This window comes from Melospiza melodia, chromosome 20 (genome assembly GCF_035770615.1).
Source record: "Melospiza melodia melodia isolate bMelMel2 chromosome 20, bMelMel2.pri, whole genome shotgun sequence".
NCBI classification, from domain to species: Eukaryota; Metazoa; Chordata; class Aves; order Passeriformes; family Passerellidae; genus Melospiza; species Melospiza melodia.
The window spans coordinates 11,528,717-11,545,838 of NC_086213.1; the positions used below are offsets into that span (position 1 = coordinate 11,528,717).

Genomic DNA, 17,122 nt, shown 5'->3' on the forward strand with positions numbered 1-17,122 from the left:
AGGCCGGTGCTTACCCTCGGTGTCCTCGGCATCCGCCTGGCCTTGGGGGCACAAACAGAGCGAGAGGGGGTGAAGCTGCGGCTCACGCACCCCCATCCCCATCCCAGGATGCCCTGCCACCGTTTTCCCAGATTTCCCTATTTTTTGAAGGCTTCCCCATCACCACATCCCAACCCAGGCACTGCCCAAGCTCTCAGCAGGGCCCTGATCCCCACCCGGGAGTGCTTCATTTGAGGATGTCCTGCAACCCCATCTGTCGCAGACATCTTTTCATTAAAAATCCTTTTCTTAGGATTTTTTTCTCTTTCTGAGAAGCTGGGAGGCCTCAGGAACAAAATGTAACCAATGGTTATCTGCTGCTGTGGAATGCAACAGGTGCATCTGTGATTGGTCTCATGTGGATGTTTGGAATTAATGGCCAATCACGGCACAGCTGGCTCTCTCTCTGTCCGAGCCACATGTTTGCTATTCATTCCATTCTATTCTTAGCTTAGCCAGCCTTCTGAGATGAAACTTTTTCTTTTTCTTTTAGTGTAGTTTTAATGTAATATACATAATAAAATAATAAATCAAGCCTTCTTAAATATGGAGTCAGATCCTCGTCTCTTCCCTCAGCCTGAGACCCCTGTGACCACCATCACACCCATCTGGATAAAACCTGGATCAAACACCTCCAGCTGCACTGCCACCCCCTTTAGGACACAGGCAGCAGCCACACGACTGCTCTGGATGCTTTTCCCCCACAATTTTCCCCTGCTGAGGATGGGAAGGAGCTCAGAGCCTCGCTGGCAGTGCTGGGGGGCAGCCCCTGCTGTCACCTACCTCGGGTGGGTGCCCGGGAGGGGAGTTTGGGGTCGGGGGCAGGCGGCTCGGCCGGGCAGGGCTCGCTCGGGGTCTGGGGTCCCTTCTTGCTGATGGGCATCGGCTGTGGCAGCATCTGCTTGGGCAAACCCTTGAAGAACCAGGCACCGGAGCGTTTCCACACCTGCGGGAAGAGGGTCAGGCCTCTCAGGGCTTCACACCGCCGTGGTCCTCCTCCAGTGACCCCACACCCCCACCCTGCAGCCCATCTTGCTAATTAATTAATCAATGAACTCACAACAGCTCCTTTGAGCCCCGAAGCTCTGTTTTCATGAAATAAAACACCATTTCATGTAGAAAACAAAACCATCCTGTAAGAACCGTGCTCGAACAGCCGCTGGGCGAGACTGGAGGCCCCTGGGAGGTGAGTCGGGCCTGCCTTGGAGGAGTGGGGTGGGGACAGAGGGGGCAGGGGCCACACTCACCTCCCGCTGCTCGCTGCAGATCTTGCAGAGCCAGATGGCCTGGGGCCTGTTGTTGGTGGTCTGCACCCCGCACTTGGTGCACACATTCTGCGGGCGAAGCAAAGATCTGAGTGACACCGGCGCCACCAAAATGTCCCCAACACCAGCAAGGAGAGCTCTGCCCGTGCAACCGCCAGCCAGCCATGGAAATGGGCACCCAAAATCAGCTGTGCCCCCAGCTGGGGGGGTTTGTGGGGTTTGGAGGGGGGGGTCTCACCTTCTTGCAGTCCTCACAGACGACGCAGGCAGAGCCCCTTGTCCCCAGCTGCTCCCCGCAGAGGATGCAGCGGTTGACGCCGTCGCCCAGCACGCTGCGGCGCATGTCCTCCAGCCGGGTCATCAGGCGCCTGCAGAGGGGACAGGGATGTCAGGAAGGGCACAGGGAATGTCAGGAAAAGGGCAGGATACAGGGGCAGGCCCTGCTCCCTGGGGGTGACCACTGCCTTGGGTTTGGTTGTTCCTTTTCCAGGTGTTGCTCCCCACGGAGCATCTCCCTTTTCCAGCTATGGGACAAAAGCGCATCCCAGAGGGAAAGAAGATTCCAACAGGTGTATATGGCACAATATCGACTTGCAGGGAGCTCCATGGACATGGAAAATCCATCCAAGGCAGCAGCTCTGCATGGAGCAACTTGTCCCCAAATGGAAGCCTTTCCACTAAGTCCAGGCAGCTGCCCATGAAGAGCTGAAGGAGGAGATCCTGGAAGGGCTCAGATGAGGACTGAATTTTAATTAATAAATTTTCTTATTATTTGAGGAAAAAATGCTGCGTATATTTGATGACAATTCCTCCAATGAAACGAAAGCCCACTGGAGATCAGGCTGTGAAAACACACCTGGTTCCTGCAAAGGTAAAAAAAAAAACAAACCAAAAAACCAAAATCAGCTGAGGAAGTTTTGGGAAGGCAGCATTGGCTGAAGGAGTTTGGGAAGCAGGAAGGAGCTGCAGCGTCGGTGTCGTGAGCTCAGCTAACCCAGAATCCTGGCCCTAAAAATAGCACAGCAAGGGAAAAAAAAGCTGCATTATTTATGTCATTCAGTAAGGAAGGAACAGAGAAAGGGAGGAGGAGACCCGAGCCCACCGGAGGGAGCAGCCCCCCGTGGCAGCCTGACCCAAATCCGACGGAGCCGCGGCAAAAGGAAACCGGCTGGCGTGGAAAAGGGGTGACAGACATCCCACGAGGGGTGACAGCTTCAGATTTGTGGTGACTCGGCTGCCAGGGCCTCTGAAATGCTCATAAAGCATCCACAGGTTCCCTGCACACAAAAATGCCTCTGGGGTTGGGGTTGGACAGCCAGAATTCCGTGGGGAAAAGGCGAATAAAGGAACAGCAGCACGAGGAGGGGAAATTGTCTGAGCATGGAATGGTTTTGGTTTGGAGGAGCCTTAAAATCATCCAGTTCCACCCCTGCCAGGGGCAGGGACACCTCCCACTAGACCAGGGTGTTCCAGGGATGGGCAACCTGTGCCAGGGCCTCACCACCCTCCCAGGGAGGAATTTTTCCCCAAAATGAAGCATTTTAGGACGTGCAGCCCATCACAGCCCAAAAAATCCTCGCTGCAGCCAACAGGAGCGCCTCAAAGCCACCAAGCCCAGCCACACTCAGGGACGTGGATCCATAATTCCACAAATTATCCAAGCAAAGCCACGTTAACACCTCAGCTCTGCCCAAACCCAGCCAGGGATCTCCCACTGCTCCCCACGCGGGGGCTGATCCCGCTGGGCTCCTGCCACTTCCAGATGAACCTGCAGCCTGTTCCCAGCTGGAAGCTGGGCTGGGTGGGCAGCAGCAGAGCCAGACAGAGCCAGCAGCGGGGACAAGGCTCTGTTTTCACAGCTCTGGTGTCACCAGACAGCAGATGGGAGAGTTCACGGGTTCCTGCCAGCGCCAGGAGCACGGAGGTTGGAAATGCAGCAATCGCGGTTCTCATGCTGGTGCTGACAAACAGCACCCTCAGAACCACAGACAGGGGGGTTTGTGCTTCCCCACTTCCTGCCAGTCTAACTCCCTGCTCCAGGGTGGGATGCAACCCCTGGAGCTACCCCTGCCCATGGAATGAGAGGAGATTGGACATCCTTCCAACCCAAACCATTCTGGGATTTACTCGTGGTCCCATCCCTGCCCTTCACATCCATGGGTGGTTCCTCCCCAGAGAATAACCCAGCCCTGGAGCCACCATCCAGCCCCTGGTGCCTTCCCAAGCTCCAGAGCCCGTGGCAAACACAGAAATCCCAGAGAATCCATCACCCCACAAACACCCAGCCGGCAATTCCAATTAAAACCTGGATGCTGGCTGTTCCCCAAGTGTTATTTAAAGCAATTAACCCCAGCCCACATCTCATGGAGTGCATGATCCTCACAACAGCCAGCTTTTATCATCCCCCACCTCACCAAGGGGAACATTTTGGGGGAAAAAAACCCTCTCTTTTATTCATGAAAAACACCAAATCCCCTGCAGTTCCTCCTGCTGAGCTGCAGCAGCTCCAAGCAAAGCAGCTTCCAGTTGGAAATCTGCAAGCCCAAACAAACTTATTATAGAAACTGGAACAAATGGCACAATCAAAGGGAGGGAGGAAAAAAAGTCAAAAAAAAGAGGAAAAAGCCTTTGCATTTCAAGAGGTTCATTATTTAGCTGCAAAAATCTCTCCCAGGCTCTCATTTACCACGAGCTGCTCCTTAAGTGGGATTTTTGAACCACTGGAAGAGCTCAGCAGCCAGGACACACCTGTGGCACCACTTGCAAGCCAAGTACATTTCCCTAATTAAAACATCCATTCAAGAGGGAGAAATTGGGCTTTTTTATTTTCTTTTTTCTTTTCCCTATGACTCAAATGCTGCTGGGAGAGAAAAAGTTCAATTTAAAGTCCTGGTGTGAACCTGGCAGGAAGAAAAGGGGGGTTGTGCCCAAACCCTTGGGGTGAGAAGATCTTGATAAAGGCTAAAATTTGGATTAAAAAATCCCAGGTTTGCTTCCAGCTCCGTCCAGCACCTCCAGAGATCCAAATCCATCCCATTCTCCCATTAATAAGCAAGGGAAGCCCTGCCCTCACCAGGAATGGGATTTCTGCCTTCCCAAAAGCTTTTCTCTCCCCTGGAGAGCATTTCCTCCTCACTTTTATTGCATGCAACCAGCCTCCAGCTCATCCCTCTGCCTTCCACAGCTCCAGCAGCATCTTCCTGCCCATTATCTGCAGTTCAAAAAGCAGGAAATATCCTTCCAATTGTTAAAATAGGGGGAAACAATTTGGGAGTGGAGTAATTGGAGCCAGTGGCAGGGAGCTGGCTCAGCCCAGCCCAGGAATGGGAGAGATCCCTCACCTGCCAGGAAAACAGGGATTACAGGGTTTAGGCACTGATAAGGGAGCAGCTTTATCAGCTTTGAAACAGGGCCCTGGTGATGGAAATCAGCCCAGTCCCTGGAATGTGGTTTGGAATGGGGAAGGTGGGCACTGAGGGACATCCCTGGGTGCTCCTGCCCCTTTCCAGAGCCCTGGAGCAGGCAGGGAAGGGCTCAGGGACACATCCAAACATTTTCCACGATTTTTGGAAGGAAAAGGATCCCACAGGGATGAGGGATCGCCTTAAGCTGGGTTCTGGATGGGACAGAACCCATGGTGGCTTTGGCAGGACTGGTTTAAGGTTGGATCCCATGACTCCAGAAGTCTTTTCCAACCTAAAAGATGATCCCATGGAACTCTCAGCATTGCAGCGGGAGGAGAGGGATGGGAAAGGGGACAGAGTGACCAGAATGAAGCCCTGATGATCCCAGGAAATGAAGCTTAACAACAGAGCAGGAGTTTGCTGCGTTTAAATATTCATCAGCGCTGCAGAAATGAACGGCCAGGATGTCCTTAACGGGCTTTAAATTGTGGGCAGGGAGGACTTTTAATGCAGCAAAAAGGGTGGGAGAAGGACCTGATCCACGAGGAAGGACCTGATCCAGGCCACCAAGATCCACGTGCTCCTCAGTGCAGCAGGGATGGGCTCAGCCACCACATCCATGGGGAAAAAACTCCAGAGAAACACAAAGGAGGTCACCAAGAGCCTCCAGAATGAAGCCCAGCCTCGTCTCCATGGGGAAATCGTGTGCCTTAAAGGGATGAATATTAAATTAAGGCTCATTTTCCTGGTGGGAAAGGGACAAGAAAAGCAGCCAAGCTCCAGATGAAGGGAAGCATAATTAAAATTGGGATGAGAAATGAGAAGCAATTCTCCTCCCCTCCAAATGGGCAGGGAGTTAAAGGTAAAGCACCACTGGGGTTATTCCAAGTGTCCCATCCCATGCTCATCCAGGTGCTTGCTGGATGTGCTGCAGCAGGCTGGGAATTTTTGGAAATAAGAGAGGAGGGGTTTTTAGGAGGGGAAATCTCAACCAAACCCCCACAAAATTTCAAGCTTTCCCCTGGTCACCACTGAACCTCATCTCCTGCAGAAATTGCCATTGCAGGAGATGCTCCCAGCTGTCTGCAGTAACCCCCCTGCCCTGCCCTGAGCCTGAATTTTATCCCTGTGCTGTCTGCACACAGGGATGAAGATCCCAGGCTGTGGTCCCCAGACAGCTTCCCTGCCACTGGGGTTAATGATTTAATCCCCAGGGACTCCCATCTGCTCCTGCATTGTCCCTGTGTCATCCCGGCCATGAGCAGCCGAATTAAACTGGAATCCAATCCTGCTGCAGAGCAAAGGTGGCACCCAGGGGGGCACAGCCAGGCCACTGTGCTTGGAGAGGGAACCACAGGGCCAGAGCCAGCTGACAATTCCCACCTTGGGATGGTTTCAGATCTTCCCTCAGTGCCAGGAGCTGCTGGAGCTCATTAGGCAGCAGAGCAGCCCGGCTGGGTTATTGATGGCCCCCAATTAGAGATGCAGAACGGAGTCAATTAGTGCCTGCAGGTGCTCCTGGAAAACAGGATCCTCATGGATGGCAGCTGGAATTGCAGCACTGTCACCAGAGTGTCACCAGAGCCACCACAGAGACCCCCGAGCACAGAGCTGGACAAGAACAGATCCATCCCTGCCCACGTGGATGATCCCTTTTCCCTAAAAACTCCCAGCCCCGTGTCCCTGATCCCAAAGGCTGATCCTGGTCACCCAGCAGCTCCTGCTGTGTCACGTCCAGGATGATTTTCCAGCTCCTCTCGTCCTTCCCTGCGCCACGAGACACAGAAAACTCTCCCCCACAGCGAGTGTCCCTGTCCTGCAGGCCTCATCAGCACCCAGCTCACGTCTCCCACAGGATCCAGCCACCCTCAGAGCTAAAAATACTCCTTGCACAGGATTAATCTGAGCTGGGTTTGACACCGAGTCCGATTCCACAAACAACAGCTCGACGAGAGGCATCGATTTCTTCCCAAGACAAGGGGCTGGGGGGGTGGAGGATGCAGGAGATGGAGGGCAAAAAAAATTTGGGGAGGATTTGAGGCATGAGGAGGTTCATCCACAGCCCTGGTTGTGGGATTCAGGATTCCTCAAGGACTGGATGTAAAGCTCAAATGAATCCCTCAAACACCTCCACTTATTGAGGCACCTCCAAGTATTCACCACAAATTCCCCCTTTGGAATCTCACTCCGTGTGAGCTATCCCTAATATTAACCCAAAGCAGCGTTTTCATGGAATAATGGAATGGTTTGGGTTGGGAAGGACCCCCTGCCATGGGCAGGGACACCTTCCACCATCCCAGGTTGCTCCAACACAGCCTTGGACACTTCCAGGAATGGGGGAGCCACAGCTTCTCTGGGTGAGTTTTAATGGATTTAATTTTCCTTTTACAGGAATAGAAAAACCCCAGAAAATCCCCCCCCAAAAATCAGGCTTTCCACGACAAGCCTGGCCAGCCGAGGGCCAGCCAGCACCGCTGCCCCCCTGCCAGAGGCCAGCCCGGATTATTCTGTAATAGAAGCAGCCACCCAGGATAAGGGAATGATTCCCGATTCCCTGCGAGGCTGATCCAGCCGCTGTCCCACATTCCCGGGGCTGAACATCCTACAGAGCTCTTGTTGTGCAAGGCGACAAACACAAAGGGGCTGGCAGGGCTCCCGCTACGCCTCCTCCTCCTCCTCGGGGAATCAGCTGCACATCCGCCAGAATTCCCGGCTCCAGCAGCCCCTCCGCCCGGCTTTTCATGAATGAGGATGAGCAAACCTCCGCCAGCTCGGCAAAGGCAAGAGCTGGGAAACAGCTGCACGGAATAAATCCCTCCCCGAGATGATTTGCGGCTCATCCAAGGAGCATCGCGCCTTGGGAAGGGGTTCTTTTCTCTCCTTCTTTTGCAGCGGGCTGCAAAAAGGGAAACGCCAGGGAGAGCTGTTTGTGAGCTCTCGTTGGGTGTGAATCACCGTCAATGAGAGAGAGAGAGAGCCGCTCTCACCTGGCTTCTGCCAAAAAGCGAGGTGGGAAGTGATGCCGAGCGCCTCCAGCCCGAGGGAGCAGCGCATCCATGGGGCAGGAGCCGAGCCCAGGCAGGCAGAGCTGCCCCTGGAGAGGCAAAACCTTCCCAGGATGGTCAAACCCTGGCATTTCTGAACACGAGGAAATGAATCCAGCGCCTCTCCACAGCCGGAGCATCCCAAAATTTAAGGGGCAGCAAGCTGTCCCTGAGCTGTGAGAGGGAATTTGACGCTTCCCAAAGCAGAGGGGAGTGTGGCTCCTGCCTGGGGCTGAGTGGGTTTTCCCTGCTAGGAAAAAAAAATAAAAAGGAGCAGTGGGTGCTTAAAGTCAGTGAGAAGAGACTGCTCCTCTGTCAGGAAAACAGGACTGTGGAGATTCCAATGGGATCGGGGAGATCCCCTCTGGAAAACCATTCCCAGCAGAGCAAGGGGATGGATGGGGATGGACACCTTGGCTTTAGCTCGTTTCCTGGTAGGAAAGGAAACGGGCACTTCCCAGCCTGTGTATGGGCACCAGGAATGCCCCTGGTGGAAAATGAAGTACCAGTGGCTCTGGGAACCCCAGGACCCAGAAGAGAAAAATCCCAGAAGAGAAAAATCCCAGGAAATCAGGCTTTCCGTGAGCAGCTCCCCAAAGCAGCCTGGCCAGCTGAGTGTCAGCATTGCTGCTGCCTCCCTGCCTGGCAAACCCGAGCATCACAGCCCTGGGCACCACACAGCTCCTTCCAGAGCGGGATGAACCCCAAAGATGGATCCATCACCCCTCCAACAGCATTCCCAGAACTCAAACTCCTCCAACTCTGCCTCAGCACTGCACAAGCAGCGAGCTGCTATCAATGATCCCTTTTCACTGATAAAAAATCTCAGTGATCCCTGGGATGGGAGCAGAAGGCTCCAGCCCCCCGAGGCACTCAGAGCCGCTCCCTCCCTGCCTGGTTCCTCCTGGCCAGAGCCCAAAATCCCCCGCAGGCTGCTCCAGGAGCGGCTCCGCAGTGCAGAGGCTGCTGCCCAGCAGAGCAGCCAAGCGGAGCCACCCCGGGGTCCCCGTGTCCCTCCCGGGTGTCGCCAGCCCGCCGTACCCGATGCGCTCCTGCTCCATCTCCTCCATCTTCTCGGCGCGGGCGATCACCCGGTTGATGATTTCCTTCTCCTCGTCCGTCAGCTCCTCGCCCTTGCGCTGCCGCTCGGGCTGCGCCGCCCATCCCGCCGGGAGCCTGCGGGGACAGCGGGGACAGGGATCCAGACACGGATCCAGCCCACACCTGGATGTGTCCAGGCGCCGAAACACAAACCCAGCCCAGATCCCCATCCTCCAGAACCCAAACCCAGCCCAGCTCCCCATCCTGCAAACCCACCCCTGGCTGTGCCCAGGTGCCAAAACACAAACCCAGCATTGCTCCCCATCCTCCAGATTCAGCATACCTCCCCATCCTCCAAACCCCAAAATCAGCATTGCTCCCCATCCTACAAACTCCAAACCCAGCCCACCTCCCCATCCTCCAGACCCTAAACTCACTCCACCTCCCCATCCCTCCAAATCCCAAAATCAGCCCTGCTCTCCCATCCTCCAGACCCAAACCCAGCCCACCTCCCCATCCTCCAAACCTCAAAATCAGCTCACTTCCCCATCCCTCCAAATCCCAAAATCAGCCCTGCTCTCCCATCCTCCAGACCCAAACCCAGCTCACCTCCCCATCCTCCAAATCCCAAAATCAGCGTTGCTCCCCATCCTACAAACTCCAAACCCAGCCCACCTCCCCATCCTCCAAACCCTAAAATCAGCCCACCTCTCCATCCTCCAGACCCTAAAATCAGCCCATCTCCCCATCCTCCAAACCCCAAATCCACCTCCCCGTCCTCCAGATCCCATCCAGCCTGCAATGAGCCCCCACCCACAGCTGGAAGCTCTGATCTCCATTTTTAGGGGCTTTCATATGGAAATATTGGTTTCATACAGAGGGAAAACCCCCTTTCAGAGCCATTCCCATTATTTCCACATTTCCTTTGGAGCATCTTTCCTTTCCTGGAACACCAGTGCTGGCAGCCACGGGACTGGGGTGGTTCTGCAGGAGTGGGTGGCTTTTTTTTGGGAACACTTCTCCAAACATGGGAGTGTTTGTCCCTCTAACACCATTCCCAAAGATCCTCTCTCTCTCCCAGCCTGGGTGTCAGGCAGTGCTAACCTGGTGACAGGGACACGTCTGCCACTCAGGGGTGCAAAAGGCAAACATTCCTCACCTCCCTGCTCGTCCACAGACCTTTCCTGGCTCTTTTCCTCTCTGGATTAACAGACCCACATGGCCTTGAGCCTTAAGTTCATTAAAATCCTTAGTGCGACACTTCCCAAATTTAATTTTTTTTTTTTTTACGTGCAAACCCAGTTTTTTTCCTGACCATCAAAGCAGCAGGAAAAGAGGAATAAGTGAAAAATAAAAGATACTTACTGCTCCTTCTCGCTGCTGGGAAGCACAGGGAGGGAGAGGGAACAAGGATTAGGTGAGAGCAGGGATGAGGAGAGCCCAGCCAGTGACAGTCCCCAACTCCTGGTCCCTCCCCATGGAGCCCCAATGCCCCCAAAGAGCAACCCCAAACCTCCAGGCACCAAACCCAGCCCCCATCCTGCTCCAGAGTGGACATGGCATCACCTTGCAGGGTGCCAGGACAGAGGGACAGCTCCATGTCCCTGCACACCCCGGCTCTGTCCCCTCCACCCTGCTCAATATCACAGACGTCTTTTATGAAAAATCCTTTTCTTTAGGATTTTTTTCCTCCTGAGAAGCTGAGAGGCCTCAAGAACAGAATGTGAACAATGGTTATCTGCTGCTGTGGAATGCAACAGGCGCACCTGCGATTGGTCTCATGTTGGTTCTAATTAATGGCCAATCACAGTCAGCTGGCTTGAACAGAGAGCCGAGCCACAAACCTTCGTTATCATTCTTTCCTGTTCTATTCTTAGCCAGCCTTCTGATGAAACCCTTTATTCTATTCTTTTAGTATAGTTTTAATGTAATATATATCTTAAAATAATAAATCAAGCCTTCTGAAACATGGAGCCAGATCCTCATCTCTTCCCTCATCCCCAGACCCCTGTGAACACGCTCACAGCTCAGGGAGCAAACCCAGCAAAACGCCCCCATGCAACGGCACTGAACCAACTCCTGGTGTCCCCACAGGGAGAACTGGTGTCCCCACCCTCGCTGGGAGTGTCCCTGCTGTCACCTGGCTCGGAGGGACATGGTCCTGTCGCTGGGGCACATCCACCGGTCAGAGGAGCCGCCCAGCACCGCGTCGGTCATCGCCGGCCACACCGGAGCCTGGGGACAGCAGTGCCCTGCTGGCTGTCACCAACCCGGCGCTGCAGGGACTTCAGACACTCTGCTGCCAGGGGCCAGCGAGGGAATGGAGCTCCCAGCCAGGCTGTAGGAAAAAAACAGCAAAAAAAAAATATCCCTGAAAATCACGCTGGGAAAGGATTTGTTTGTGGGATTGTAAGGGGGTTTGGAGCAGGAATGTCACTTGAGTCTGGGTGTTGAGAGCTTCCAGTCACCTCCTTCCCATGAGGGCAGCACAGCCTGGATGTAATTAATGAATGCCCAACCTCACATTAATTATGAGGCTTCAGAGCCAGGAGGGAAGAGGGGGATCCATTTCGGAGAAACAGCTGCAAACGAGGAAACTTTCTCCCCAAATTCCAGCATTAAAAAAAAAAAAAAAAAAAAAAAAAAAACAAAAAACCAAAACAACACCTTTTTTCCCCTCTAGAAAAACAAAACCTCCTCCTTTCCCATTTTGGTTTTACTGAAGTTTTTTGCCAAGTGGATCCAGGAGGGAAAACACAGCACCAGGACTCAAACAGGAGTATCTGTCCACTCCTCCCCAAAGGCTCATCCAGAGAGGGTTCTCCAAACCCTTCTCCTTAAAATCCCAATGGATGTCGAATCCACAGCCTGATTGTTGCTTTATTCCAATTTTTGGAGGGGTTTTGCCCATCCACCCACTGCTCCTACTCACTGCAGGGGGATGGGGATGGATGGATCCATTCATCCATCATCTCTTCTGAGGGAAAAACAGGGATTTGATAGATTTGCCTGCAGCAGAGCTAAAAAATTCACAAAAAACCAGACATGGACAATGAGGCTGCTCCCAGCCCATGGAAAATTTTCCTTCCCATCCTGCTGCCCTGGGATGATGCTGCCTTGGATTCCTCCATGCCTGGAAGAGACCTCTCAGTTCCCCTCATCCCACCAGATCCTAAAATCAGCATCCCAGCAGGACCAGAGCTCTGCCCACACTGGTAAAATGAACCTTTGTAGGGCACAAAGCAACTCCAGCAAAACTCCAGCAGAGAAATTTGGGGGATTATACCAAGGAAATGATGGAAAACGGGAGCTTGCAAAAACTGCTCCAGCTCCAAGCCAGGCAAAAACACCCAACACCCAAAAAGGGAAAAAATGCTCTGCAGGTTCCTCATCACTCCCTGAGGAGTTGTGGAGGCTTGAGGCTCACCTTGGCTCCATGGAAAACTTGGGGGATGCACAAAAAGTATTTTTGGAAAAGCAGGAGAAGCGAAGCACGTGGGTAATTATTGCTCTGCTGGTTCACACAGCGCCTGTTCCCGTGCCAGAGCAGGAGGCTCCAATTAACAAGGTCACTTAACGAAGGAAATTGTTCATTTAAGTCCCCACCACCACCTCCAGAACCCACACTGCAGCACAGAATTCCTGCTGGGAATGAAACATCCCAGGGTGGGCAGAGATTGAGCAGGGGCAGCACCACGGTGCCAGCACCCAATTTTGGGGGGATGCAGGAGGAAAAGGGGAACTGTCCCCTTTGTCACATTTTTGGGGGGATGCAGGAGGGAAAGGGACTGTCCTGTTTTTTGGGAGATGCAGGTGGGAAAGAGGAACGGTCCCATTTGTTCCATTTTTAGGGAGATGCAGGTGGGAAAGGGGAACTGTTCCATTCGTCCCATTTTGGGGACATGCAGGTGGGAAAGGGACTGTCCCATTTTTGGGGAGATGCAGGTGGGAAAGGGGAATTCTCCCATTATTGGGGAGAGGCAGGTGGGAAAGGGGAATTCTCCAATTTCTTGGGAGATGCGGGTGGGAAAGGGGAATTCTCCCATTTTTTGGGGAATGCAGGTGGGAAAGAGGAACTGTCCCATTTGTCCCATTTTGGGGAGACGCAGGTGGGAAAGGGACTGTCCAATTTTTGGGGAGATGCAGGTGGGAAAGGGACTCTCCTGTTTTTGGGAAGATGCAGGTGGAAAGGAACTGTCCCAAGGCCACCAATGTCCACCCCAACCCTGCAACAGGGGAAAAGAGTGGAAAGTCCCTGTTTTTTTCCTAGCCAAGAAGGATCAGGAAGGAAAACTCTTTAGCCCAACTGGAACTTTGTGCTCATAAGAGCGAGGCCAGGAGCCTTCTGTTCTGCTTTTGCTGCTCCTGGAGGAATACACAATCCCTTTCTCCACCTATAAATAATAGATTCGGAAAAATCTACTTTGCATTACTTCCAGCAACTACCCCCGCTTGCCCTAATGCTTCTTCCAGCATTTTTAGCACATGGGAAAGAACAAAACAACAGCTCAGGGCGGCTCTTCCCCCCTCCCCTGCCAAACCCTGGCTCCTGAGCAGCAGGATGTGGCCATCCAAGCGGGGATCGATGGGATGCAGCAGCGTTTCCTTAATGAAATGGAAATATCCCAAACCTAGCAGGGTGCCAAGACCTTCCAGGGCTTGGCTGACCCCGAGGGGTCCCGGATCTGCTGCCCTGGTGTGGGAGGGGATGGCAGGAGGTGCCTCACGCCGAGGTTTTCCGAGGGATGCTGGCAGCTCCTGCCGGCGCCAGCGTGGCACGTCCTGGGCAGAGCCAGGAATAGCAGTGAGGTCTTAATTTGTGGCCTTGAGGAAGGGCCACATGACTCCAATCATGCAGCTCCATTGCTGCTGTGTGACAGAGCCCCCGGACTCGGCCGTGCTTTGGTAGAAGGGGATTGAATGCCTCCCGTGGATCCCTCTCGCTGCCAGCACCCAGAACCTGGCAGGGGCAGTGTGAGGGCTCAGCAGGTCCCACTCACCCTCTGGCAGCTGTGGGAGGGCTGGGAAGGCAGGGGGACGTCCGTGGAATGAGCCCGTCCCACCCCATGGAGCTGCGGGGCACAGAACCACCCACAGCTGGGCACCTGCAGGGAGCCCAGCGTCCCCAAGGAGCCACCTGGGAGTGCCAAACCAGGGGGGGAGAGGGAAAATCCCACCTTTCCCACGCTGCCAGGGTGAGGGTGAGGTTTGTGCAGCCAGCTCCACGCTTGCCAGCCGATGCCTGCAGAGATTGTCTCCAGCAGCAGACACTGACACAGGCAACCTATTTCTCCCTCCAGCCTCCTGAGCTCTGCAATGCAGCTTTCTTAAATATTGAATAAGTCTGCTGCTCTCACCACCTGCCAGTGCCAATGATGAGGTAATTTTTCCATTGACAAAGCCTGATGTGATTAATCCGGGTGGAAAAATGCAGATTTTGGGGCATCGTCCGCTCACCTGGGACACGGAGCAGCAGCCAGACCCCAACCAACCAAGCCAAGCTGCTGCTCTGGTGCCAGGTGGGAGATTATTGGGTGTCCTCGGCAAGGAGGAGGTTTGGAAGTGGGATGGATCCAAACTGATTCTCTGTTGGGATGGTGGGGTTTGCATGTTGGTGTCAGAGTGGGTTTATGATCCACAGCTGGAGCCAGGGGTGGAAAAATTGGGGATGAGGATGGAATTGATTAATGAGGCTCAATTTGGGGTGACAAGGACCCACCCAGATGAGCAGATGCCAAAGCTGGAATTGTCTCCCCAGGACTCAGGGCACACATCCCAAAACACCAAGATGGGCTGGAAACCCTTCCCAGCTCCTGGAGACATTTCCAGCCATCCCCAGACTCCACCAGCACCAGATCCTGCCCTGCTCCATGCCTGGCACCCAGGAAGGGCTGCAAACCACAGGGAATTCCAGATGCTGCCCAGACACCTGGCACAGACACCACACCCCACATCCAGGCTCGTCCTTTCCCAGGAAAAGGAGTTTTCCCACTGCCCACCCCACACCATTCCCTGTGGAACGCCCTCATGGCTGCAGGGACAGGCAGCAGGTCCCCACTGTCCTCTGCTCCAAGCACTGCTGGATTTACCTGCAGAGGGGAGGAAAAAGGGGAAATATTCCCCAAAATAGCTGCAGGAGCAGCTGTGGAACACTGCAGGGGGATCAGCAGGGAGGGGTAGGAGGGCAGCCCAGCCGTAGAGGGTCCCACACACCCAAACTCCCTCAAATCCCAAAATTCCAGCATTGGTGTCATCATGTGCAAATTCTTTCAGAAAGTTTGGGCAAAATTGGGCAATCTGCCCACGGATGGTGCTCAGGGAGCAGCCCACAGGCCGGGCTCTGCTGTAAAAGCAGCAGGGAAGGAGGGAGGCAGAGCTCAGCTGGCTGGAGCTGCTGGGGCTGGAGCCCCTCCCAGACACCTGGGCAAGGGACAGGACAGTCCCAGAGGTGCCACAGGCATGGCAGCACACCCCGTGTGTCCCCACATCAATCAGACCCTCGATTGTCCCACGGGAGCTGAGGGCTCCTGGGGATGCAGCTTTTGGGAGAGACCCAGAGCCACAGCCCTGGGCTCACCTCATCCTTGAGCTCCACACCAAACCCTCGCAGGGAACCCCACAACTCCCCTGCTCAGCGTGCTGCTAATGAGTTAATTAAAGCTCAGTGAGACAGCCTCAGCCCACAGGTGACGGTGAGGGAGCAGAGACAGGCAAAGCAAAGCGATGCCTCCAGTGCCCTCCGGCTAAATCCACACCACAGCCTCTGGGAGTCTTGGGGAGCACCAACTCCTTGTGGCTTGGCTGATGGCACTGCTGCCTCCAAACCCCCACAAGGTGCTGAGAACTGCCTTTATTCCTCGCCCCCTGAATTCCCAGCTCATCCTCCAGACAAAGCCTCGTCCCAAAGGCAGCTGAGCAGCAGCTCAGTCAATTTTGTTTAAGCAGCACGTTGACATTTCCTCCAGCAGCTCCCTCTCAAACCAAACACTGTTAGGATGCTGTCACAAGGATTTACTCCCCTTGATTAATTACAGGAAAGACAACGGAAAAAAAAAAATTAAAAATTAAATAAATAACCCACTGCTGGGTGTATCCACCTCACCCGGGCAGATCCAGGTGAGCTCTGAGCCCACCCGGTGCTGCCATCGCTCCTCAGGAGCTGCTTAGCAACGGGAAGATCCCTGCAGGGCTCGGGCACGGCGAGCTGGCATCGCACCCTCAGTGCCAGGGACAGGGAGAGTGGCCAGAGCCGCCAGAATTCCAGCAGGGACCCTGGGGCAGCGACAGGACCAGCCCTGGGGAAAGGCTGGGAAGATCCAGGTGAGCTCGGGGGTGGCGGCAGGCGCAGGAGGGTGACAGTGCCCGGCAGGGGTGGCGCAGGGCTGCGGTGTCACCCGCAGGAGCCACAGCGGGGCTGGGCTGTGGGGAGGGGTCCCACTGCTGGGGGGACCCCTGAGCACCGCAATGTCGCCGTCCCCAAGGGCCACGGGCAGGGAGGAGCACAAAGCCACCAGCCCGGGACACTCGGGGCTCCCGGTTCATCCCGTTCTCCCGGTTTTTCCCGTTCTCTCCTCCCCACACCCCACTCCGTACCTGGGTTCACGGAGCCCCCATCACGGCACCCCAGATCCACAGAGCTGCATCCAAACCTGCCGGGGATGGAGAAGGGAATGGCTGCCCCTATCAGTGACCCCTTATCAGCCACACAGCCCCACTGCAGCCGGGAATCGCTGCCCCTATCAGTGACCCTTTATCAGCCAGCACGGCCACTCCCCGGCCTGGGGAAGGCGGGCAATTCATCAGCCCGGCCTGGGCGAGCCGAGCCCCCTCCCTTCCTTCCCTCCCTTCCCTCCCTTCCTCCTTCCCAGCCCTTTTGGGCTCGGCTGGGAGCACCTGGAGCGGTTCATTACCATCAGCGCTAATTAGCGGTGACTGCAGTGACAGCGTCACCGGGCTGCGGAGGGCACCGAGCCGGGGCTGGCCCGGGGGTCACCGCTGCTGTGGCGACACGGGGGACACGGGGGACAAGGAGCGGTGCCATGCCCACCACGGGTCCCTCCAAACTTGAGCACAGAGCCGGGTGAGACCCCGCATCATCCCGCAGCAGTTCTCCATCCCTCCCGCAGCAGTTTCCCACCCTTCACCCTTTCCAAAACCGGGAATGTTTCACCCCACGCAGAGCCCTCAGTGGGCTCCGGGCTGTCACCCTCGCTGGCAAAGGGGCATCCACAGCAAAAAATAAAACCTTTGCCACGGCCAGGAGAGCAAAGAGAAGTGTGTGAAGGAGCAGGGAGACGAGCTGGAGCCGGCACTGAGCAGGGCTGGCATT

At 54.9% G+C, this 17,122-nt stretch overlaps 1 protein-coding gene across 6 annotated transcripts in view; it reads right to left on the bottom strand.

Annotated features, from left to right (window-relative positions):
* RPH3A (rabphilin 3A) overlaps window positions 1-17,122 on the bottom strand; it is a 33,206-nt gene that overhangs the window by 14,205 nt on the left and 1,879 nt on the right. For 3 of the 6 annotated variants that reach the window (XM_063172941.1, XM_063172940.1, XM_063172936.1), the window contains exons 2-8: window positions 10,934-11,131; window positions 10,159-10,173; window positions 8,794-8,928; window positions 1,543-1,672; window positions 1,287-1,373; window positions 823-985; window positions 15-41 (exon numbers count right to left, since the gene is read on the bottom strand). In XM_063172941.1, the coding sequence (XP_063029011.1) occupies window positions 15-41; window positions 823-985; window positions 1,287-1,373; window positions 1,543-1,672; window positions 8,794-8,928; window positions 10,159-10,173; window positions 10,934-11,010 (634 nt within the window). In that variant the 5' untranslated portion in view covers window positions 11,011-11,131. Of the gene's footprint in view, window positions 1-14; window positions 42-822; window positions 986-1,286; window positions 1,374-1,542; window positions 1,673-8,793; window positions 8,929-10,158; window positions 10,174-10,933; window positions 11,132-16,386; window positions 16,538-17,122 lie in introns of those variants that run through there. The other 3 variants (XM_063172939.1, XM_063172937.1, XM_063172942.1) reach the window with 3 other exon arrangements.